Source organism: Phocoena sinus, chromosome 12, assembly GCF_008692025.1.
Source record: "Phocoena sinus isolate mPhoSin1 chromosome 12, mPhoSin1.pri, whole genome shotgun sequence".
In the NCBI taxonomy this organism is placed as follows: Eukaryota; Metazoa; Chordata; class Mammalia; order Artiodactyla; family Phocoenidae; genus Phocoena; species Phocoena sinus.
In genome coordinates this window covers 72,276,697-72,300,370 of record NC_045774.1, presented here as the reverse complement: position 1 = coordinate 72,300,370, position 23,674 = coordinate 72,276,697, and the positions used below count along the sequence as shown (strand labels likewise).

General features: G+C 41.3%; 1 protein-coding gene across 1 annotated transcript; it reads left to right on the top strand.

Annotated features, from left to right (window-relative positions):
• The first annotated feature begins 19,515 nt into the window (after positions 1 to 19,515).
• On the top strand, positions 19,516 to 23,438 carry RIPPLY2 (ripply transcriptional repressor 2). The gene is made up of 4 exons (XM_032650881.1): positions 19,516 to 19,625; positions 19,806 to 19,881; positions 20,196 to 20,260; positions 23,291 to 23,438. Exons 1-4 carry the CDS (start codon positions 19,516 to 19,518, stop codon positions 23,436 to 23,438), a joined length of 399 nt encoding a protein of 132 aa, XP_032506772.1.
• The last annotated feature ends 236 nt before the right edge of the window (positions 23,439 to 23,674 follow it).

The window sequence follows — 23,674 nt, the reverse complement described above, 5'->3', positions numbered from 1 at the left end:
GAGTTATTTATCAGTGTTAATAGATATCCATTTTTAAAAACTCTAGTATTCTGAAGTTTGGGGGCTGTATCGCGTAATTTATCTCATCATTTCATTATCTGTGTACACCCTTGTGCATATATTTTTATGCTTACTGTGAATGAGGCTCTGGCCTTTTCTATGCATCTTCCCTCTAAATGAATGCAAAATAGGGATTTGATTTCCCATATGTCTTTTTCTCAGGGAAGAGGCTTCTGTTCTACAGCTGAGAACATAGTTCTCATCAACTAGTCAGAAGAGACAAGGGCAAAATAAAGTGCTCTGATAGGCCCTTCTTTGTGCTCAGAAATGACAGCACCAGATTCCTGAAAAAACTGCAGAAGATGTCTGACAGACTTTTCAAATCCCTATTCCAAAATCAGAGAACAGGAGCGCAGCTATTCATGGCTCCAGCAGGGAGGAGAGGGGTGAGTCACCATGTTGCAGCCTGTCCTCCGCTGAACTGGTGGCTTCATGCTTGGAGCTGTCGAGCAGGTTGCCACTGGCCACACCTAGAGGCCAGGCTGACCCCTAGGTACCTAGGATAGAGAACTCCAAGGACAGCCCCCAAAGCCTGTGCAGCCAGTAGGCTCTTGGTTCCTTCCTCCAGGAAATAGCCCAAGGGGCCAAATACCTCAAGAGGCCGGAGGAGGGAGAAGCTGCCAGGCTTAGCCTGATTTCACCTCCTGGCTCAGAGCGTTCTGCCGGGACTGCTGGTAGCACCGCACAGCCATCTGCCTGACCCGTCTCAGATGAGCACAATAGAGGGATGCTGTTATGCAGACCCATTGTTCACAATCTCTTACTCCCGGAGATCCCGGGAGGGGATCCTAGAAAATCCATTCATTCATTCATCAATCAGACATTTATTAAGTGCCTCCATAATACTGGTTTGTGGCATCTTGTTGGGGAGGAAGGGACACAGTGATGAAGAAAACATGGTCTTCTCCCTCAGGGAGCTTGCTGTTTATTATAAAGACACAGATGTGAGCAAGTGATTATGGTAACGTTTCACTATGTTAGGTGCCAGACCAGAAGTGTGTCCAGAGTGGGGCTGGCATGACGGAGGAGGTGGGTTATTCCTACTTGGGAGGTGAGGGGACTGGGAAGTCTTCATGGAGCACGTGCTGTTGGAGCCAAGTCTGCTGGTCTTTCCAAACACTGACTTCCTTTGCATCCCTGGAGCTCTGTCTGACTCCAGAGCAGGTCCTAGCAGTCGCAGCTAGTGTCCAAGAGCTGAGCATGGCCAGCCTAGTACCCAGGATTGCAGGTAGGCCTCCAGCCTATGCAGAAGGCTTCTTAACCATGAGACTACGAGGCAAGCCTAGGAACATAGTGTGATGTCTTAGGGTTGAAGACCAGACGCTCAGAAAGGCCATGGATTGAACCCACAGTGGAGATTCATTTGACCTTTGTCTTTGTTTACATTTCCCATAAGAAGACCCTGAGACAAAGCTAAATTTTCTGCAAAGGCAGGATGAAAAGCAGATTTCTTGTATATAATTTTGTGACATCATTACCTCCAGTTCCTCCCAGATCAGGGGTACAAGTGGGGAGATCAGGATCCATACCCAGCTGTGGATTCAAAAGGCCTGGGTACCACTGTCAAGGCTAATAGTAAAGAGAGAACCAGCAAAGTGGTTTAGGACAAGAACCCAGTGAAGTCGAGGAATTTCTCAGAGGTAATAGTTTACTGTTTCATTTTATGAGGAAACTACAGTTATTAAGAATTTAAAGAAGTTGGGTGCTCACTAATAAAATTCATCCTGTGTTTAGAATTAAACTTCAGGTACTTCCCTGGCGGTCCAGTGGTTAGAACTCTGTGCTTCCACTGCAGGGGGCACGGGTTCGATCCCTGGTCGGGGAACTAAGATCCCTCAAGCCATGAAGCATGGATAAAAAATAAAGAAAGAAAATGAAACTTCAATCTATTAACAAATTAACTTAAATAATTGAATCTAATATTGTGGAGCGCAGAGAGCAGAGTGGTGCCTATTGTTCCTCACAGAAAGAGCACACCCACACACCACTCATTCATCTGGGGACACAAACCTCCCATTGTAAAGTCAGCACTGGAAGCAGAGAGACATTCCTGAGGGGCCTGGAGCCCCTAGAACTTGCGGTCAGACCTTCAACAGTGATTCTTACACGGTGGTTGGAGGGGATAGAAGAGGGAGGGGTTGAAGCTGAAGATGGAAAGAGCTTTGGGAACTATAACAGTTTCCTATTGCTGCTGTAATAAATTACCACATGCTTAGTGGCTCAAAACAACACATTTATTTCCTTACACGTCCAAAGGCCAAAAGTCCAAAATAAGTCTTGTGGGGCTAAAATCAAGGTGTCTCAGGGCTGGCTCCTTTTAGAGGCTCCAGGAGAGAATCCATTCGTTGGCTCATCCACTCCTAGGGGCCTCCTGCTTTCCTTGTCTCATGGCTCCTTCTTTATAGCACTCCGACCTCTTGCTTCCATCACCACGTCTCCTACTACTGATATCCTTCTGCTTTCCTCTTACAAAAATGCTTGCGATGATCCCGGGTCCACCCAAATAATCCAGGATAATCTCCCATCTCAAGATCCTTCATCACACCTGCAAAGTCCATTTTACCAAAACAGATTCACAGGTCCTGGGAATTAGGATGTGGACACCTTTACAGGGTGGGAGGATGCATTACTCTTCCTACCATGGGTATCATGCAGGTGAATGCAAGCATATCTATGAGATATTGAGAACTATTGTAAGTTTCTACTCTGTAGAATGACTTGGACAGATTTTCATGTGAGAAGATATCAGTGACGGTATAGCGTAGATGCAAAGACTCAGGACAGGTCCAGGTGGGAGATGGTGAGGCCCTGAATGGGGAAGGGGATGATGCGGACGGAGAAAAGGGGACATGAAAGAGTCATAGCGGAATACAAATATTCAGTCACCCTGAAGGTGAAAATTTGACTGCTTTGTTCTTTTTCAGCCTTTCCTTTGCTGAATGAGAGAGATGGAATGTAATTATTTCTTACCCCTGGGAGGGTTCAAAGACTGAGCCTTCTGTTCTCTTGGAGAAACGAATTTGACTACTTTTGATTTAGGCTCTAGATTTAAAAAGTCTTTGAAGTCTGTTGTAAAAGAACATGGGGTATGGAGAGGAATAGAGGTTGTGGGGATGGGGAAACGGAAGAGAGGAGCAAGGGATGAGCAATACCAGCTGGGACCCCAGAAGTCTGGGAGTTAAACTGGGGCAAGTGGCCCAAGAAGGGGAAAAGCCCGGTGCCATGAGAATGGGCCTGAGGAGGGATCCGAGTCCTCTTCCATGATGGCCCGGCAATCACAAGAGCCTCCAGCCACAGGAGACAGAGACACGACTTTGCTCACCAGGTCATTTTGTTTCCCTCCTGGGCACACAAGGAGTCTGCAGTCTCCAGCCCACAGCATCTGGGTGGGACCGTGTGACTGGTTCTGGCCAATGGGATTGGACGGAAGCAGCACATACCACTTCCAGGCCTGGGATGTAAGACATCATCTACGCTGGATCCTGCTTTCCCTTTCACTACACCCTGTGAATCGACAGGATGGCAGGAATTTGGAGGACACCCGTCCTGGAAAGCTGCTGGAGTATGTGCGTTGGACTTTGCAAAAGTAAGAAATAAACTTTCATTGTGCTGAGCCACTGAAATCTGGGGTATGTGTGTTCATGCAGCGTTGTCACGACTAAAACACCAACTGATTGTGCCTTTAGTCCCCAAGAGAACATCACTTAGGGGGCACTGGCACCAGACCCAGGGAGTGTATAGTAGGAGGGATATATTAGAAAGAAAGACTCTTCTGGGGTTCCCGCTGATGGTTCCCTGGTTACCTACCTCCCCACTGCACCCCAGGATGCCTGTGAGTCCAAGAGGTGTCATATCCTGGACACCTAATAAGATAGTGCGGTGGTGAAAAGGTCTGGCTTGTACTCGGCGTACTGAACCGTACATGCAAGGTCTGTCCACACCAGGGACCTCTGAGATGGGACCACAGTTACCGACACCTTGGATACACCATACAGTTATTTTTCTAATATTTAAAATTAGAGTGACTAGGACCCACATAAATGCTGCTTGCTGTTTTCATGGATATAATCCCTGAAGCCAGCTTTGTTTTGGCTCCTTAGCACTTGCTGTGTCTCAGCCTGGCTCCCCCGAGAGCAGAGACGGAAACAAAGGCTTGTGTGCAGGCCGTTTATTTAGCATGTGATCTTGAGGGGCCAGAGGAAGGAACCAGAAAGTGTAAAACAGGGAAGAAGGAAAAACTACTACAAGGCTATTCTTTCAAGTTATTCACCCCGGTGGGCAACTGGGGCTTGATCCCATCAGGGCCGGCTGAGGAGTATATAGATAGTGTCAGAACTGTCTACTGAACAATTTGACCAGGAGAAATATTTCTCCATCACCCATTGGTTGAGGTTGGCCCCAGGAGGAAACGACCCTCCTGTCTTCAGGGCTGAGCCGTCTGCCCTGGTCCTGGAACAGTGGCCCCGGGGGGCAGGCAGCAAAGGACGCTCAGAGTGTGCTGGAGGCAAGGGGCTCTCAGTGTGAAGCCACACAGTAATTTGCCAAAGTCACGGCTGTGAACAGTGCTGAAGCTCAGGGGCTGTGATGCAGGGCCCAGCGGGTGTCTGATATACTACCCGCTTCCTGCCACCACCGTGATCTCTTATGGGGAATTCTTGGGGGCAGGAACTCCTGGCTCTCACCTCCAGTTTCCTAGAAGCTGAAAGCCAAGAGTACTGATCTGTCCTCTGCCTGCCCTAAGTGTGAATGACCTTCCTTGGATGGCATGCTAGAGAGGGAGTGGAGGCGAGGAGAAAAGCTCAAGGGCACTTGGCAACTGCACCAGCAGATCCAGCGACGCAACTGGAATTGGGGGGATGTTTTAGATGACAACTTCCCTTTCCTCTGCCCTGTAAGACACTTTGTGTCCTCTTTCTCTCCTGTTATGTTCCAGCTCTCTCTGGGGTCACACACATCCCTGGTATATCTTCTGCCTCTTTCATTGCTCTTCTATGTTTTAGGCAAAGAGCACAGAGTTGGGAGAAGTGTTGGGACCTTGTCATGGGACAGAGTCCCCAAGGTTCCTGTTCTTGCCTCCTTCCTGAGCCTCATGTGTGTATATCATTTCAGTATTTATTGCTAAGGGAGGGGGCTTCATTTTTTTTAATGACTTAGTTTTTGAGCAATTTTTATTTTTAAAATTTAGGTCCTTCCCCTTCTTTAGGGCTGGAACAAAATTAAATTTGTTTGGAAAAAAAAATACTGTGTAGTTTGGCCTGCTTCATTCTCTCTAGGCTTGAATTCTTGGTTTTAGGATCACTTCAATCCATTAGAGTAATACCCCCTTCCCCGCTTTTTTCTTTAAACCAAAAAGTTTATTTCTCTCTCAGTTAAAAGAAATCTGGCAATAGGCAGCCCAGGGCAGGAATGGCAGTTCCACAAAGTCGTTGGGAACCAGCTTCCTTCCAGTTCCCCATTCTGTCATCCTTAGGAGTGGCTCTTATCAGAGTCCAACATGACAGCAGTACTACTCTAATAGCGTTACTAGGCTAAAAGACCAGAGACAGCTAGATATTCAGTTCCACTCATGGGTGAGTGGACAGCTCTGGGAGGCAGGCTGTACATGCCCTGGAAGGTCCTAGCAGGATCAAGTTCAGTTTCCCATGGCTGCGAGCAACTTGATATCATCCCCTTGTAGTGGCTGGGGTTGGACAGAGGCCGTTCCCAGACCTTGAATCCTGAGAGGGTGTAGCAAGGATGGGGCTCTTTGACGATCATTCTTATACAGTGGCAGCCTCAACAGCAACATTCTGACCTGACTGTTCTCTGTGGGTGATAGTTCCTCTGAGTTTCCTTGTCCCTGTCATTCCCTCTCTTGAATTTCAGCCTCCTTTTGCGTCTATGAATCCCTAGTAATCTTCCAGTAAATTCCCTTTTCCTTAAGTTAGCCACAGTCAGAAGGATCACTGAATGAGACAGAAGACAAGGTGGGGAGTGGGTGGGCTGCGGAAGCAGTACCACCCCCCCCCCCAAAAAAAAACCCAGTCAATGTGAATTCATCGTGGGACCCTCCACTAATTTGTGTAATAAACTACTGGATTCAACATCGGGTATGCATTATGTGTATCATGGCACATTTTTAAATAGACTTAAATTGTTTATAGAAACCAGCTCTGGAACAATCTTGTTAGAATTCACATTCAGTAGGAAATCAACATTCAGTCAGAAATTAACATTCGTACAGCAGCTTGTCAGTAATAGTCTTATGAGAATAAGAGCATATCCTTCTGAATTTATACTGACCTAGAGATTGTTCTTGGTTCTGTTTCAATCCCACTTACCTTCAATGACATAATTAAAGAGATATCTGGAAATGTGGATTGAATATACACATTTATCTCAGTTCTCTCCTAAAACCCTACTCAAAATGATGGTAAAGGCACCAAAAAAAAGGCATCCATGCTCAAGGGCAAAGAGAATGGGAGTGAAAGGAGGATTAGTAACTGACTCCTCAGTCAAAAGAAAGGTGACACCTAAACCAGCAGTGGGAGAGAGCAACAACCTGACAACCAAAAAGCTGATTCATGCTACCGAACCCCAGAGGCATCAAGCATTGGAGGTACCAGGTCCCTTTGAAGATGGGAATGTAAAGAGATGCTGAACACAGAAGAATTAGTTGAAAGTCTGGATTTGCAGCAGCCAGACACCCCCTTCCCCAGCACACGCACGAGGCAAACACCTCTGCCCTGCCACAGCTGAAGACTGGAAAGGTCAACCCCGACAAGTTTTGGATCTGAGGACAACAGACACAGCTGAAGCATGAGTGAGGAGGCACTATACTGAAACGACGGGGGATTAAACGGACCTGTTACAAAGAAGTGCCTGACACTCTAAAAACTTTAGACTGTAAATAATCAATTGCCATATAAGTTCCAAAAGTTTTGATACCAAGGTGTCTATTTTATTTTATTTTTTTACATCTTTATTAGAGTATAATTGCTTTCCAATGGTGTGTTAGTTTCTGCTTTATAACAAAGTGAATCTGCTATACATATACATATATCCCCATATCCCCTCTCTCTTGCGTCTCCCTCCCACCCTCCTTATCCCACTCCTCTAGGTGGTCACAAAGCACTGAGCTGATCTCCCTGTGCTATGTGGCTGCTTGCCACTAGCTATTTTATATTTGGTAGTGTATATATGTCCATGCCACTCTCTCACTTCATCCCAGCTTATAGCCAGGACATGGAAGCAACCTTAGTGTCTGTCGACAGATGAATGGATAAAGAAGATGTGGTACATGTATACAATGGAATATTACTCAGCCATAAAAAGAAATGAAACTGAGTTATTTGTAGTGAGGTGGATGGACCTAGAGTCTGTCATACAGAGTGAAGTAAGTCAGAAAGAGAAAAACAAATACTGTATGCTAAGACATATATATGGAATCTAAAAAAAAAGAAGGTTATGAAGAACCTAAGGGCAGGACAGGAATAAAGATGCAGATGTAGAGAATGGACTTGAGGACACGGGGAGGGGGAAGGGTAAGCTAGATGTCTATTTTAATGTAACCTTTCTTAGCTATCACGTAGAAATAAAACTTCAGGCCCTCCTAGGACTGAGGCCTGCCTTGCTCCTGACAATCCTCTGCTCTGCAAACATGATGAGTCCATGACCATAGACCCCAGCCCAGGAAAGGAAACCTACTCTTCATAGACCAGCCACCCAGCCTGTGCATTCTTCTAGTGAGTACTTCCAGTGGTAAGCTCTGATCTTTGATTCTTTATAACACAGGGGTTATAGAGCACAATCTCTGGAGTTGTGTTGCTTGGGTTCAAACTTTAGCTCTGTCAGTTACCTGCTAGGTGACTTTAGACAAGTCACTTCCCAGTGCCTCAGTTTCTTTATCTAAAATACATTTTTAGTTATATAATGATAGTTATAATACGCCTACGACTTACCTTGTTCACCTATAAAAAAACCATCCATCAAAATTACATTGTGCTCAAAGACAGAATTTCAAGACTTTCATGTTATGAAGTGAATGTTTATGTCCTCTGAAAATTCATATGTTGAAGTCCTAACCCCGGTGTGATCTTTCTGGGAAGTGGGGCTTTGGGAGGTGAATAGGTCATGAGGGTGGGGCTCTCATGAGTGGGATTAGTGTCCTTATAAAAAAGATCCCAGAGAGATCCCTAGCTCTCTCCTCCATGTGAGAACACAGCAAGAAGACAGTTGTACACGTGCTAGGAAGAGAGCCCTCATTAGAAACTGACCATGCTGGCACCCTGATCTTGGTCTTCTAATCTCCAGAACTGTGAGAAATAAATTCTTATCTTTTCCAAGCCACTCAGTCTGTGGCAATTTGCTATAGAAGCCTAAACTAAGATACTTCATTTACAAAACCATAAATTGCTTTGTTCTTTTCCATGCCTATAGACTTAAATATCAAACAGAATTCTGACTTAGACTCATAATTTCTATGAAGTTTTCAGGAATAATTTACTCCATGAGGGTGGATTCCATCGATGTATCTCTCTAGAGCCTAGCATATGAATATTTTTAGAATGAATGAAGAGTTTTTTAATGAAATCAACTCCAAAATGTTGTCTGCAACATCAGAAATTCATCTCAATTTGGTATTGTTTTGGTTATTATAATTTGCTTCAAAGGTCACATTAAATATATTTCTTTCCCGGTAAACTTTTGGTCAAAAGCAATACAGTTCTTATCTGGTCTTGCAGCTTCTTAAAACTAGAGAGACTGTTATGATTATACTGTTTGCTTCCTTGGCATTCTTCATTAATGGATCAAAAAGTAAAGTGAATCGGGCAGCACAGGCTGTGTTACATCACAGGAACAAACAACTCCAAAATCTTACTAGTTTAAAACCACAAAGGTTTACTTCTGGTCAGTGGGAGGTCCTGCTCCATATCTTCCTTATTCAGACCAATGGAATCTCCTCCATCCAGACAAGGGGGAAAGGAACATGACAAAGTGCCCATTGGTTCTTGAGGCTTCCATTCAGAAATGAGACATATCACTTCCACCCATATATCACAAGGCCACACCTGACTTCAGGGGATAGGCAGAAAGGGCACCTTGCCATGTACCTAGGGTGAGCATCCCAGAATTACTGGAGGACACGAGTGACTACCAGATAAAGCATTTCACAATTGATTCTGAGCTCAAAGACAGAATTTCAAGACTTTTATGTTATGAAGTGAATGTGTATGTCCTCTGATAATTCATATGATGACGTCCTAACCCCGGGGTGGGGGAGTTAGGTTCTCATCTCAGTCTTCTCCTGAATTTTCTTTCAATAATTTTTAAAGTTAAGACAGATTTGGTTGGTTAATAAAACGAGCCATTTATCATGATTATGGAGAGGGAAATTTTCCTGAAAAGACAGAGGATTGGATCTAATTCTAATCTACCGTGTTTGCTTGTGACTACCTGATGATGGAAAACAAAACAACACGGATTCTCAAAGTCTTGTCAGTATAGTCTGACCATGATAGATCAGTGGGTCACGAAGTGTGCAGGACTTCTGTGGAATCTCTAGAATGCAGTTAAGGGTTCAAAAAATGCCTTCTTTTTCAAGCATATCTGTTTGGGACCAGATTTTCTTCATGTACTTTGACCAAGACAACATATTGCAACAGATTGAATACAGAGCAGACATAAGAATCCAATCATTTTTCATTAAGTCAGACATTAAAGAGATTTGCCAAAGAAATTAGTTCTGGAAAATATAGTTCTTTTTATAAAAATACATATTTTTACATTAATATGCAACAGGTAATGGTTATTCTAAAGGAATTAGTAAATATATATATAGTTTAAAATTTTCTCACTTTTGATTTTTAATATAGTAAGTGTTGATAGATATAATCCACACAAACTAAAGGTCTTTGGGGCCCTCAATAATTTTTGTTTTAACTTTTTATTTTGAAATAATTATCCTCAATAATTTTTAAGAGTTTAAAGGGGTCCTGAGACTAAAAGACTTAAGAACCACTGCCTTAGAAAATACCCTGCTTGGAAAATTTCGATTTAATCTTTCAAAAGAGAGAACTACTAAACAGCATTTTCTCTACAGTGAAGATTTTAAGGATCAATGAGATAATAGTAACAATTTGAATTTACCTCCAAAAGGAGCAATTGCATGGTGAATACTCATCCCGTTGCTGGGAAGCGTAGTTTGACCTGTCTGTATTGAAATACCAAGTCAACTGTATATCTGGATTACAAAAGAGTATATTCTGTTAATCTACTAAATACGACCTGAGAATAGAACTAGTCACTGAATGAAGATACACACCGCTGCAAATAACTAAAACTCATCTAAAAGAGGCTGAAATTAAAATAAGAAAATTCCTATTTTCATATAAGAAGTCCAGATGTTGGCTATTTCCACGGATGATTATTTGATAACCTCAACAGCATTAAAATGTTCCCAGGATCTTTACATCCTTCCAACCTGCTAGTTTCAGGATCCTGGTTCATATCAGTTTTTATGAGCCCCAAATCCTAACATCAAAGGTAAATATTATACAAGATCAAGAGGTAGAAAATGGAGGAGTGGCATGCTTATTCCCATGCTTTTCTTTTAGGCAGCAAGAAAGACTTTTCCTGGAAGCACCCTGCCACCATAACACTGACTCCTTTTCTCATATCATTGGTCAGAATTGGGTCACATGACTGCTCAAACCAATCCCTGGCAAGTGGGATAGAGGTTACCATGATTAACTTAGACCAATCATGATTCTCCCTTTGTGGGTGAAGAAGGGCTTAGCTTTTCCAAAATCATTTGACTTCTTGATATCTGCACAAAATTGGAGTTCTTTTAGCAAGAGTGAGGGTGGGGATGGAGAATAGCTATGGACTAGGGAACCGGTAGGTTCCTGCAAAATCATGACAACTGAAATGTCTCATTGTGGTAACCAAGACTGTTATGAGATAATAGATAAATTCAGAGACGTTTTATAAAGATCATAGTTGCCTGTTTTCCTTCTTTTAATTAATCAGTTGTCACTGAGAGCTTAATGAATGCCTAGCAGCATTAAAGATAGTCTCAATTTCATAAAGTTTTATTGATAGTTCATTCTTAGCTTGTAGTCTATAATTTATTCAATAATAACAAAAAGTCAATTCTACTCAATTTAATACTACAACATTTTTGTTTCCTTACTTAAATTATTATACATGTGTCGCTGCTCATAACGTTATAGTATCATATCTTTTACACTTAATGTTTTCAGTTAAAATTTGGCTCCCCATTAAGCCGAGAACATTTATATATTTAAAGAATGTAAATTTCATTCCATAAGCCAAGTAATTCTCTAAGTAATTAGTAAAATTCAGAAACAAATACAGAGAAAATACTATTCAACATGTCCTTCCTTTTCTAGAGCAACCCACACACCAGCTGTCTGGTCTCCCACTAATAGTATGAACCAACAAGAGCAGGTAGATATTTTCTGCTATGATTCTGTATGGTATGGCCATAGCAGGAATGACTTATAGATCATTTAGGAAATAGTCCTCTGTCGTTTCTCCTTCAAGCCTCAGCTTACATGTCATCTCTTCAGAGGCCTTCCCTGACCACCCTGTTTAAAAGAGGCCTCATCCAACTACTTTGTATTAAATCACTCTTCTAATTCCACCTATAGCACTCTTGCAAATATCTGTAATTATCTTGTGCATGCATTTGTTTATTTTCTGTTTCCCAACTAGAATATAAGCCCTATGAGAGCTGGAAAACATGTTGGCCTTATTTCACACTGTATGCTCAAAGCTTAATACAGTTCCTGACACATAGTGGCTGATCAATAGATACTTAATTGAATCTAGTTTTCTTTCCTGAATCATCTATTTTATGTTATATTCTGAAAGGAAAATTTAAAATTAAATGTTGGTGCTTATCATATTTTGGCCATTGATATGTAATAACATAGGATATTAAAATTGTATAGTTAATGGATATTTAACATAAGGTGTCAGATGTGGTGAAACATTGTAATACATAGTTATATAATGGGACAAATCAATCTCTTTTTATGTCAAATGGATACTTTTTTTATAGACTGTATTTTTATTTCACACAATTTAAGTATTTAAATAAAAATTTATTTAAGTATGAGAAATTAACCTATTTGGGGCTAACACAGAAGTTTAGAAATGTCAGGAAATGAGGCCATCATGAACTCACAATACTCTATTTGTCCAAATCTAAACTTCAGCAAATATTTTGTATCTTCAGTATACTTTGGGGACCACCTCTCATGAACTCTCATTGTGGTTTTAATAATATACATCCAGCTGTAACTATAATACAAAGCATGGAATATTTTAGGCCATTAAATATTATACTTTATTGTTACTAATGAAGTAAGCAAGTTACTGAAGGGGTACAATGGAATCTGGCTGTTTTCAATGGAGATATTCCCATGTATGAGTGTGATTAGCACAGACTTGCTAAATCTCTCTCTGAGCCATCTGTGAGCACCTTCTTGGTTTAAAACAACACACACTTGCTCTGCTCACTTCTTAGTTTTTGCCACAACTGTTATCTTTATCTTACACCTGGGAAGATTCTCAAATGCCTGAAGTTTGGAAACACCACCTTTCACTAAGAATCTGATCCTCAGACTGAAAAAAGACCTCAATCAAAGTCAACTCTCTCAAATGAGATTTTATTGGCATAAAATGTTGACCACAGAAGTGCCAGTCCAACTGTAAGGGGAAGAAAAGAGAATTTTAGCTTACCATTAGGTTTAGAACACATATATGTGTTTAACTTCCTAATAATGCAAAATAAAATTCCTGGTCACTTGAGTACACTGGCTTGTTCTTTGGTTCCATCTCAAGTTAGGGGGATTCAAATGCTCCTTTTTTAATGGCCTCAGTGTGAGGTCCTAGGTTCTGGCAAATCAGCAGTAGTGGAGACGTTGCTGACAAAGGTCTGGCAGATAATTTGTCACTGCACTCAATGCTTTGGAGGCTGAGGTCCTTACTGCAGACCCAATACAATCTTTTCTAAAAAACTTGCTCTGATCGCCATGGAGCAGGAGTCCTCAACCCCCGGGCCACGGACTGGCGCTGGTGAGCGAGTGGAGCTTCATCTGCCATTCCCCATCGCATTACCACCTGACCCATCATCCCCGCCCCTCGAGGAAAAATTGTCTTCTACGAAACCGGTCCCTGGTGCCAAAGAGGTTGGGGACCGCTGCCATGGAGGATCCATCCACATGGAGCCTCAGGGAGACTGCACTGCAATAAAACTACCTAGAACTGTCCAGAGACCGGTGTAAATACAATGTCTGCTTTAAAACAAATTCTAAAGTGATCATAGACATTATAGCAATCACTTTTTCTACCAAAGATGCATGTTTTTAAAAACCAGCCAATCAGAAACATCTAAAATAGGCTTCATTCTGACCGCGGTATTTAGTTCTTCAAGCCTAGACTGAGTATGGTTAGGAATCCGACCTTTAAGGTCATATTTAAAGTGGGTTTTTTTTTTTTTTAAGGCATTTCAAGGTATTTCTTTCTCAGCAGAAGTTTAAGCATATGCCATAATGATGGCATTTCCATCATAATATACGTTGCTTCAAACCCATCTCTGCAAACCCATCAAAATCTGCACAAATGACTGTGGAATGGTAGAATAAGAAGAGTCTATCAAACACACTTCCCTCTGCTTCAATTCCAAAAGTTCAACTTTTATTATAAATTAAGCAACTGAAAATCAAAGTTCTGAAGACGTAATTGCCTTCCTTAAATCTTAGTTTTAGTTTAACCTTTAGAATGATCTAATATGCCATGACATAGGCATTTCCATTTTCTATTGTATTTGTACACCATAAAATTCACCCATTTTAACTGTGCAAGTTAATAATATTAGTAAATTACAGAGTTGTGCAACCATCACTACAATCCAGTTTTAAAACATTAACACCCCTTCAAAAAGATCCCTCATATGTATTATGTTCAGGGTTTTATATTGCCTTTTTCACAGCTTTTCTGTGTGAAAACATAATTACGTCATTGAAATAAAATACCCAAAATGTTAATAAGTTTGATTCTGTTGGCATTCAGACACAAATGAATCCTTTTCCCAGAAAGGAACACATTTTATATGTACAATCTTTTAAAAAGGAGTCTAGCTAGGTAGGCAGCCATTATCAGTTAAAAATAATAATATTTATAAGATCACGGATAAGAGGGGATGTACAGGAACTGAGACTGGCCCTGCTTTTATACGAGCAAAACCGGCCTTATTCTGGAGGCACATGGTGGCAACAGCAGCTGTGAGTCACTGTCTTCCCCACATCCCTTCACACTGCTGCTTCTCACCTCAGTCTCTAAGTGGAGAATAAGTCATGCCCGAGCTGAGGTCATCCTGTCCGTGGAAAAGAGCACATTCAAAATGGGAAACTAGTTGAAGCTCTAATTTTTCTTTTCATTGGTTATTATTTTCTGGATAAGATAGAAGCCCTTTTCCATTGTTTTTATGTGGTCTTGATTTTTTCCATGCTTCCTCCTCAGGGACTTTCACCTAGCACCCTCTCTCCAGGATATGCTCCCTTTCTTTCATCCTGTAGTCATTCAAAAATCCAAAGATTAAAAATAAAGCATGTTGGGTACACATGCACCATGTGTAAGGTGAATTTATAATCCTTTCTTTTTAGTAAAATATAAAAGCTGGTGGCTTTAATGTCTGTTAGAATGTAAGCTCCATGAAGGTAGGGAGTTCTGTCTGTTTTGTTCACTGATATATCCCAAGCTCCTAGAGCAGTGCCTGGCACACAGTGGGTGTTCAATAAGTACCTGTTGAAGGAATTAAGGTTTTTATATTTGTAATCTAATTTTAATCCTCGTTGTGCTATGGAAAACATATTGATATGTTATATACAACACATATTTTAGGAATGGATAATTTCCTAGAAACATACAACCTACCAAGACTGAATCATGAAGAAATAGAAAATCTGAGCAGACCAGCTACTGGTAAGGAGGATGAATCAGTAATCCAAAAACCTCCCAATGAACAGCTATAAAAATAAAGGAAATCCTGCCAGTTGCAACAACATGAATGGACCTTGAGGATGTTATACTAAGTGAAATAAGTCAGACAGAGAAAGATGAAAGTACTGTATAATCTCACTTATATGTGGTATCTGAAAAAAAACCCAAAAGACAAAAAAACCAAACTCATAGATACAGAGAAGAGATTGGTGGTTGCCAGAGGTAGGGATTGGGGAGGGAGGTTGAAATGGGTGAAGGTGGTGGAAAGGTACACGTTTCCAGTTATAAAATAAATAAGTCTTGGGAATGTAATGTATAGCCTGGTGACTACAGTTAATAACACTGTATTGTATATTTGAAAGTTTCTAAGAGAATAAATCTTAAAAGTTCTTATCACAAGACAAAAATGTGTAACTACGTGTGATGATGGATGTTAACTAGACTTATTGTGATGCTCATTTCACAATATATACATACATTGAATCATTACATACACCTGAAATGAGTATAATATGTCAATTATATCTCAATTTAAAAAGCACATAATTTAAATGTACCAGTGATCTCATACAGACTTCTAAAATAGACTTAAAATATGATAAGAATATTGATTGGCTTTTGCCACACTGGAAATCAGCTTCAACGTCTGTATAAATAGGTGGCAGAAGTGGAATAAATGTATAAATGGAAGATTTAGGATCTTCTATCTCTAAGAGTCCATATTTCTATTTCTCAGTGTGCCTGAGTTTGATCAAGTATAAATCTTGCCCTATTTTCATTCATTGGTTCTCCCTTTTTTCCTTCTAGGAATTCATTCTTCTTTTTTTTTCCTTCACAATTTTAAGACAACTGATGTTCTCTTGGATTTACGTGTCATCATCACAATACACCCATCCTTTCCCGCGCCATTTCTAGTCCCCTTGATTAAACTTGTTTCTTGAGTGTTCCCAGACCTGGATTACTATCATCACTGAGACACACTCTCCAGTCGCATGAGAATCCTCCCCAGGACTATTGATCTCATTGCTTCCTTCCCCCTACAGGACCATGAGCCATCGTCCAGGTCCGGTGCCCTCTCTCTAGATGCTTCTCCTCCCCTGCTTCCTCTCTTCATCTTATCAACATTCTCCTGTCTCAGGACTTCCCTGATGGTGCAGTGGTTAAGACTCTGAGCTCCCAATGCAGCGGGCCCGGGTTTGATCCCTGGCCAGGGAACTAGATTCCACATGTATGCTGCAACTAAGAGTTCACATGCCACAACTAAGGAGGCTGCCAGCTGCAACCAAGACCTGGCACAGCCATATTTAAAAGAACTATTTTGAGCTCTGGAAGACCATTAACTTCCCTTTAAAAAAAATTCTCCTGTCTCTTGCACACTAAAAACAAAACCCCTCTACTGACCCAGGCTTCCCCTTCTCTCTCTTTTCCTGTAAAATGGTAGCATCATCTCACTGTTTTTATTTCTTTACCTCTATAGCTCAACTAACTAAAAAATCTTTCACTCCCATTCACTCAAGATGGTGTTTTAAAGTCACTTATAACCACTTAACTGCCAAATTCAATTAACACATGTCCTTATCTTGTTTGACCCCTTGGTAGCACTTAATACCTTGGACCTTTCCTTCCTTGCTAGAATTCCTTCATCCCATGTTTCCACCACCCCTGCTCTATAAATGTACCTTCTACCACCTTCCCCATTCCTTTAAAGTGAGGGTTTTTCACTTGTTTTGTTTTTGTTTTATTTTATTTTTTGCATACCCTCTCATTTTACAAGCAAATGTTGCTTTCCAGAGCTCTGTCCTTGCTCCAGTTCTCAAGCTTACAAAATTTCTATGGGAAAATTATCAACTCCTATCGTTTTAATTTCTACTTCTTTTTTTTTTTTTTATGATTCCCACATTTAAATCTTTAGCTGTAAACTCTCTGCTAAACTCCAGATCTCATATTTCTGGTTGTCCTCTGGATATCTTCTCAATATACGTGTTCCTAAGCCTTCTAAAATCTATTAATTTTATTCCCTTCTCTGTGTTATGACAAGCAGCCACGTTCTAGAGGAAAGAGGCTCTATCACCTTTTATCCTTAAGTGAAGATGATGTGCAGTAGATCCCCCACCAAACAAAAGTGAATATATGACCTGAGTGAGAAGTAAATGTCTATTATTTTAAGCCTATGAGAGTTTGGAGTTATTTGTTATTGCGGTCTAGCCCAGCCCGACCTGACTGATTCAAGATCTAAAACCAAATTCACTGTTGCTTCCTTGAGCACTATTAACAGAATGAAAGAACATGAAAGCATCTCACTTGCTCTTCCTCCTATATTCCGTTCTCCTCATCTTTTTTGAGCCATCAACATCAACCCACTTAAGCAGCCTAGAAACCTAGAAGCATATCTAAACTTCATGTTCATGTCCACCCACATTTTATGATTCAGGTAGTTCTGCAGGTTCTATTTCTAAGTATCCGTCAAATATATTCTTTCATTCCCATCCTTAGTATACATCTTCTCATTATCTGTTGCCTGAACTATTGCAATGAGTTTGTAAATGATTTCCTTGTCTCTAGTGTCAGACTTCCCTAAATCCATATGGCTGCCGGAGTAATTTCTATAAAAAGAAAACTTTGGTTATTCCACCCTCCTGCTTAAAATCTCTCACCAGGGCTTACAGAATAAAGCTTAAATGCTTTATCATGGTATATCAGATTCTAAATAGTCCAAGCCTTTTCTCCCTCCTTAGCCACATCTCTGCTCCAGCAACACCTACTCCCTAGAAGCACTGCCCCTTCTCCCACTCCTGCACCACACACACACACACACACAGACTCCACTATTTCTTGACTGATTCTTCTAGAAATCCCAATTTTGGTTTCTTTCGCTTTAAGAAGGCTTTCCTGGTTGCAACAAACAGACTTATCACTTCCCTCCCTTGTACTACTTCTTTGCTTAAAATGTGATTTTGTTATTGAACGTGGCAATTAAAAAAAATCTTTGCTCATGTGGCCACTGTGATGGCCACAGATGGCAATGACTGCGATCCTCTTGAGAATAGGGGGATATCTTATTCACAATTATATCTGGAAAGTGCAGAACTTAGCACATTACAGATACCCTAAAAGATGTTTACAAAATGGATACGATAAACCATTTCATCAGATAGCTTAGCATCTGTTAAGTGTTCAAATTTTTTTATATAACAAAATTTATTGAGAGTTTACTATGTGTCAGGCACTGTAGCAAACATTCTATAAGTTTTATTTTATTTAGCCTAACAATACTTCTAGGGCACTGAGACATGCATTAGATACCTATCCTCACTGATTTCACTATCTGAAGCAAACCCTTTCTCACCTTCCTGACAGGTAGATCATTATAGGCCCTTGGGTATTAATTAGATGGATTTCTTTCCTACACAGTAATTGAATGGATAGCAGAGACATTATAGCCTACACTTGGGGTTCTTCTCTACAACTTTCAAGAGGAAGTTCAGCTCTATTATTTAAAACATTTTGGACAAAAATCATGACATTTATATATCATCTTTTCTTGGAAGCATAACTTTTTTTTTTTTTTTTAACCAAGATTCATGGACCTCTGTGATAAGTAAGGGGTAACTTAAATACGAGAAACAGGCACAGAGAGGTTGACTAAGTTATTCCACATCATAACTTTCCAGGATTTCATTATTATTCCACACATACCCAACACCCACAAAAGAACTTGCTAATTATCACTGAGTGACAAAATGCCAAGAGTGACAGAATTGTATAGATGACACTCAAGACTTATCTTTGGAGGACACTGATAAGATGTTGGGGAAAATGGCAAAGACGAGAAGACAGAGTAGAACTCTATGCCAAAATCCTATGACTCCAGGCTCTGGTCCTCTAGGTTGGAACATTGTCTTTTACAATTAAACTCTTGTGAATCTTTAATCTTCAAATAATAATAGGCAGATGGAGGAACCTAGTCTGTCAATACATTAAAAAACAAATAAATCCTCCCCAAACCGATATTCCTTTCGTAAGGAGGGCAGAACCAGTGGCATTTGCTGAAGGCGAAAAGCCGTGAGACTGTCGAGCAGTAATGACCCGCCCCTCGGCCTTTTTTTTTGCAGTAATACACAAAACGTGTAGAATCGCTTAAGTTTAACCCGTCTTAGCCTCTTCACTAGGAAACTGGCCGCTCGGGCGAATGTTGTTTTCCACCCCCCGCAGACAAGTGTGGAAGAGCGATTAACACTCGCTTGACAAACCCGCTCCCCGGGCCATTTGGGAGTTGCACGCGTTCGCCCCCGGGGTTCGGGCCGCTGCGCCTTCACGCGCAGCCTTTTTGTTTACGCGGAGAGAGGGGAGGAGAGGGTGAGGACGTGTAAAGATGTAGCGGGCCGCGGGGGCTATATAAGGCTTCGGGCTCGGGCCGGGTGGGTGCCAGGGGCCAGCCTGCCCATGGAGATCGCGGAGACCACGGAGACCCCAGGCGGCCAGCGCGCGCGCTGCCGCCTCCAGCTGCCAGCCGCTACCGAACGCCACACGCGGCGCGGGGGCGCGGACTCCGGGTACCGCGTCTCTGTCCCGCCCTGCGCCTCCCCCGCTCCATCCCTCCCGCCTGCGCCTCCCCAGCTCCACCCCTCCGCTCTCTCACCCCCGCACTCTCTAGGCCCTCGCTCAGATGCGGTCGGTTCTCCCGGGTCGGGGCTCACTGCTCCTCTGCGCACCTTCCGCTGCCCACCTCGCAGATCCGCAGGCTTCTGGAGACCGTGGGTGGAAGACAGTGGCGAGGAGGAAGAGGCGCCGCACCACGCCGCGGAGGCGGTGAGTGAGCCGCGCCTCCCGGGGGCGCTGTTGATCGATCAACGCCGGCTACGCCGGGCCCCAGGGAGACGCGCGCCTGGCCTTCCCCTCGCTTAAGATCGCGCCTGCTGGTGGCCATACCGGTGGCCCTGTCGGTGCTGAAGCGACGGGTGCGTCCTCCACAGCTACTGGCACGAACAGATCGGGCCGGGAGCGAGGCTACTGAGAGCCCCGCGGTCGCATTCCCCGCAGAAGAGAGGAAAGCCTGGTCGCCAGGGTTTGCAGTTTTTTTAGCAGGTGAGTGCTAACTTCGATCCATTTCCTTACACCCCCAGATGCCAGATGGCCCCGGAATAACGGACGCCTCAGAAAAGCTTTCCCGATACAGACACCCAGTCAGGTGAGTGACAGGCCTCATCGAAGGTCTGTCTGCAGCCACAGGGAAGAGCCGGGGGCCTCGTCCGGCCCTGCTCAGCAGCTGGTCCTGAAGTTTTTCTCTTTTGGAAAACCTATCTTTATAACGTTTCTTTAATCTTCCTCGTCCCAGAGCTCCTTTACTCATCGAACTGGAAAATGTAGGAGCTCACGCTCTCCCCTAAAAGAACTGTTAATCAGTGCACACTTAGTAAACACTTAAAAAATATATTATGAAGAGTGAAAGCGGGCGGTGTTAGTGAAAGTAGAAAGGTGACGTCTTGTGCCTGCAAAACAATTTCTTTTTAATGCCAAAGGGTTCAAGTGAAATTGACTTCACACCAGGCAGAGTGTGTATATTCTTTTTCTCTTGCAAACCAGAAGGAAGAATGGTATTCACAATCATGGTTCACAGCAAACTGAACAAATCGAGCTTGACGTGTAAGAGAAAAAGGAAATATGATGAAAATCCTAAAGACTACTAAGGATCACAAAAGGGACCAACAGTTATTTGACCTAACAATTAGGAGCTAGTTTACTGTTCCTAGCTACTGGGAAGTCAGCCTTCCTGCAAGATTCTTTGTAGCTTTTAATCAGGTGGAAAGTTAATTCTGCAGTTTGCCTGCCTTAGAGAGCTGTTAGATGAAGAGCTATATAATGTTTGTAGAATGTGTATATGTTTATAATAGCACATAGTAGTCGATACATGTTGATTAATTTCCTACCCTTTGCTAGAACTTGTGAAGGACAGAGAAAAAAATAATCACAGCCCTTTGGAAGTGTTTTAAGTTTAGCTTGGTCAATTTTATAACTAACTCTGTCAGAGGGGGTGCAGAAGGGTCAGGGAAGTGTGTATCATAGGTGTGATTACCTGGCTGAGTCTTGAAGTTAACCAGATGGATGGTAGGTCAGGAACGTGGGAGCAGAAGAAATAGCATAGAAAAAGAGAACAGCATCGTTCCTTCTGGGAGCATCAAGGAACTGGCATTTGGGTGTGTGAAGCTGTGGTCATTTCACCAGGGAAGCCAGAGGCCAGGTCTTGTACACCTTGGTACAAGAGTTTTGTCCTGATCCTGTATGTGGCATTGGGAACTCATGGACTTTATTCTGTAGATGGTATTGGGGATTACTCAAAGGATTTTAACCAAAAGAGTAATGTGATTAGATTTATGTTTCAGAAAAATCACTAAGGAAATGGTATATAGCTTTAGTTAGAACACCAAAAGTGAAATTGGAAGTTATTGCAGTTCAGGCATTGGAAGCGAGGATGGGACTGGGTGAATCTGGAGAATACTTAGGTGACACAGTAGATTAGGTTTATGACGTATTGGATATGGTAGGTAAAGTAGAAGTAAAAGGACAGAATGACGCGCAAATTGGTGGAACTGTAGATCAAGATACTGAGTCGAATTTTCCCTTTGTCATATTTAATGTGCCTATGGTGCCTCCAAATAGATATTCCAGTAGAGAGCAGCATATACAGGTTCGTGGTCCAAAGTCAAGTTCTTAAGTGGAAATACAGACAGACTTGGGAACCTTTGGTAAATTGGGGAAATGATGGCAGTGGGTCAGGTCATCTGGAGGAGTGAGAGAGGAGAAATGATCACTCTTGATAAAATGGTGGGGGAAGGCCAGCATCTAACCTGTCTACAGAGAAAGAGAGATCCACAAAGGTGACTGGGAAGAGTCACTCAGAACAGGGGAGAATTCAGTAAAGTATGAAGTCCCTGGAAGAAAAATGGCCAGTGAGAGATTCCGGGGGAGAGAGAGTGTGATAACAATTAAACAACGTTCTTTGGGTTTGGCAGTTTTACACATTAGAAAATCAACTGCTTCCTATATAAGCACTTCCATTTTTGAATTACCGTAGCAGTTTCTTTGTATTTCTCTTAAGTTTATTGTATTTTTATTAAGTTCTATCTTGAGTAGTAATGTGTGTTTCTGATTCTTTTTACTCAGTTGTCAACTTCATGAAGGTAGGGACCATGATTTATTCATCTTTGAATTATGTTTGACGCAAGAGATCACTAAAATATTTAATGAATGACTGAATTACTGATGGTTGTTTATTTAGACACCCAGTTGATAAGCTTAAAAAAAAACTATTTGGCTAGAAATGTTTATAAACTACACGGCCTACTTTTTTGCCTTTTAAAATAGAGTATAGTGAACATATGTAACTTTCTCTTTGTTAGAATCAGTCTATTGTATGGGTATGTGGGGCTATTTATTGTATACTAAAATACTGTGTACTGTAGCTGGTGATTCAGCCTTGTCCTTTTATTTTACTTGGATGAAAAATAATAGAAGATCAGATGGCAAGATTAATATTTGTGGAAATTTGAAGTTTTGAGGTAATCACGTTTACATACAAATTATTTGTATAAAACCAGTCTAATTCTCAACATCTTAACATGGTGTTCCAAAATTTAGTTGGGTGGGGAAAGGGGAGCGAGATGGGCTCGAGGTTGGGGTCAGAGGTAGCCTTTTGAAAAGGTTGCTTTTTGTACTTTTCTAAACTTGATTTGGTTCCATCTGTAACTAAGAGCTAAGTCTGAGTTTCAAGCAAAATACTAGGTAATTTATGCCTATGTGTAAGATGCGTAATACTTTGATGTCTTTATAAAGTTGGCTATCATCACAATTTTTAATGTCATGGTAGAATTCATTTTTTTCCCAAAGGAATTTGGAAGACAAACCTTCTTCTGTATTTTGTAAGAATAAATATATCCATAATGCCTGAAGTAAGTTAAATATTGATCTTATGCTCACGAAGGGTTTAGTGTCAATTTGTTTGGTCCAATTTATAGCTTGGATAAAGATTTAAAGTAATTAACCAGTTATTGATACTTTGTCAAGTAGACTCCATGAAAGCTGTGATAGTAGAATTTTAAACTATCTAAATGCATAAATCAGTTGTTAAATATATGGAGATTTTGAAATTTGAACGTTTCATGAGTAGAAGGATTCTGAATGTGAAAAAAATAAAGCATATTATGTTGTCTGCTTCTTTCAGACTATTTTGGCCAAAATCAAAGTGTTACGATTACTTATATCAAGAAGCAGAAGCTCTTCTGAAAAAATTTCCAATTCAAGCCACAATTTCATTTTATGAAGATTCTGATAGCGAAGAAGAAATTGAGGAGCTGATCTGTGAAAATTAATCTGATTACTTTGATGACATTCAAAGCTTGTAGGTACAAATTAGATTAGTGTACAAGTGTATCATAATCCTTTAAAATTAACTTATTTGTATATAAATTATTAATAAAATGAACTATTTAGTAATTACTACTATGGTAGTTTGGCCTTTTTTATCCCTACACTATAATTCAATGTTGGAATTTAAAAATAGGTTTTATTTATAATGGAACCTTGATTGTATTATAAACATTTGGGG